The sequence below is a fragment of the Sinocyclocheilus rhinocerous genome, unplaced genomic scaffold (genome assembly GCF_001515625.1).
Source record: "Sinocyclocheilus rhinocerous isolate Xijiao unplaced genomic scaffold, SAMN03320098_v1.1 scaffold140, whole genome shotgun sequence".
Lineage (NCBI taxonomy): Eukaryota > Metazoa > Chordata > Actinopteri > Cypriniformes > Cyprinidae > Sinocyclocheilus > Sinocyclocheilus rhinocerous.
In genome coordinates, this window is record NW_015642053.1 from 497,262 (window position 1) to 499,648 (window position 2,387).

General features: G+C 38.9%; 1 protein-coding gene across 1 annotated transcript in view; it reads right to left on the reverse strand.

The window, feature by feature from the left end:
• Positions 1-792: 792 nt before the first annotated feature.
• Positions 793-2,387, reverse strand: part of fbxw10 (F-box and WD repeat domain containing 10) — a 9,761-nt gene continuing 8,166 nt past the window's right edge. Inside the window, exon 13 of the mRNA XM_016572174.1 lies at positions 793-1,966. Within this exon, the coding sequence (XP_016427660.1) occupies positions 1,275-1,966 (692 nt within the window). The 3' untranslated portion in view covers positions 793-1,274. The remainder of the gene's footprint in view (positions 1,967-2,387) is intronic.

Sequence of the window (2,387 nt, forward strand, 5' to 3'; positions counted from 1 at the left end):
GTAATACAAATTTTTCTTCCTTTCATGTTGTGAGGTACATTCAAGTTCCATTCATTGGTTGTTGACTGGATGGACACAGTTGACTGAATGCGAGGGTGCATTCGATTGTAAGAAAGGGGCAGAATTTAACCAGACTAAATGAATGGGAGAAGTCCGGCATACAAAGTCATTTCACCAGAACAACAAGAATTAAGAGGTAAAAATGCAAAATGAAGATCACTGGATGCAACTCACATAAAACTCAACATTAAAATGCTACATACTTATCTTTAGAATTAGAAAACCTCAACAGATGATGTTCATTTGATGAACATCATTTGTTTAAAGCAGACAGCTTTACATTGCCTGGCACATCATCTACTTTCAACAATAATAAACCCCATCTCACAACTATTTTTCTGTTTCAATCTTTAAATTAGAGCAGCTCCCTAATAAGAATCAGCTTAAGACAAGAGACATAAAATGACAGAGTTCTGACAGAGATATAAACAATTTCTTCAAAGCTCTCTTTACTCACAGTGTGTGGCAAATCTAATTTATTTTGTCTCTCCAACATCAGCAAAATATGTTTACACTTCTTGTCAGCATCTCTCATTAATTAGGTAAAAGTCACAGTGTTTGTATATGCATGCAGAACTGGTGATGAACTGTCTGAAATAATCAGACACTCTTAAACACACAATCTTAAACAAGAACATGTATAAATATTACAATGTAATGCAAAATATCCTTTAAAATGTAAAGATTTAAAACTACTTCAAATAATATTCATTAATTATGTACCACCCTGACATTAATATTTACATGGGACATTTGAACTACATGGGACATTTTAACTTGTACTTTGCTGCCCCCTAGCAAACATGTTCAAGCATACAAAAAAGCCACAAAAGAAAGACATGGCACTAATAAGCTCAAATTGCATAGATATAATGCTACATCCATCAATATAGCTGTGTTTTGGAACATGGTTTCTACCTGGTTATTAGTAGAACAACCACCATGTTTCAAAAACCAGCTTAACCACCTGGTAGATGGTTTGTTGCTGGTCCCAAATGGTCTAGCTAATGATCAGCTTGGACCAGTTGCCACTGTATGTTCTAAACCGAGTTACCCTCTTAAACTACATTTTCAACCAAATGCAACATAACATTTTAAATATTGTATTACGTTGTTATATATGTTACCTCTATAGAGTTCAAATTTTTAAACTGAGAAATCAGTTATGGCTGGTTAGCTATGACAAAAGTGTCATGCCTTTAGATTTTAGTACCTTATTGCTGACAATGACTGCGCTTCCAAATAGTTTTACCTTGGTCATCACCACTGCCATGTTTGTGAATCTGCTGCTGTCTGGTACACTCCTGAATGTAAGCCTCCAGTTGAGTGTCCGTCCTCAGCTGAAAGTCTCCATGCTCCCTGAAGGGGTTTAGTGGGACGTGATATGAACTGGACTTGTTGGTCATTTCAAAATCTTCATTGCAATGTGTGGGCATGGAGGTTCGCCTCATAAACAATCGTTGTGGTGTCTTGCCATCTTCAGAGGAAGTCGTATTCAGTGGACCAGTCTGGTTTGTTCTAGGCCTAACTACTTTGAATGATCTCTGGGATTGTTTGGGAAGGGAGTGGGGTGTGAAGCAGGTCTGTCTGGACTGTGAGGAGCTCTGAGGGCTGAGGTCAACGCTATGGGTAGTGAAGGGGGTATGGATTTCGGAGGTTTTTTTGGTGGTGGTTTGAAATGATGGCTCTTTGGAGGAATCAGGTCCCCAGGCATCTCGTACTCTGGCATTCAGCTCCATGTTGGACCTTGCCAGGTCACTGTACCGGCCCTGCTGGGCGCTGCTGGTCCTTAGTAGAATTAGGTCTTGGGTCATTGGGTGGTGAGGACCTCGCTTTCTCACCCTGTCTCGGGCTGCCTTCTCACTCTGGCTGAGTACTGAACGTTTGGTGTCAAAAGTCTTCTTATCTTTAAATAAGGAAGCTATTCTCACGTTCCATGCATGAACATTCTACTTTAACCCTTAAATGCATACCTCGGGTCTTTAGCGACCCGGGACATCATTCTCTACCCTCTCCATCCAATATAACAAGAAAAAAAAATAGTAAAATATAAAAGAATGCCTGTTTTCTGATGAATTTTTTGTAAAAAGTGTATAGGGTCGCTAGAGACCCGAGGTATGTAAATGTGTAAGTATTTTTTCCTGCACAACTATATTTACATATCTGATGACTCAATATTCGTCAAGGTGGCACTGTTTGATACACAATGATGACGTGACGTTTCACTCATAATTACGGCAGGCATAAAACAAACGAATATCATCAGCAAAAATGGAAGTAGTTTGAATGGCTTTACTGCAGAGCAATTACTATACGCAATGAAATAT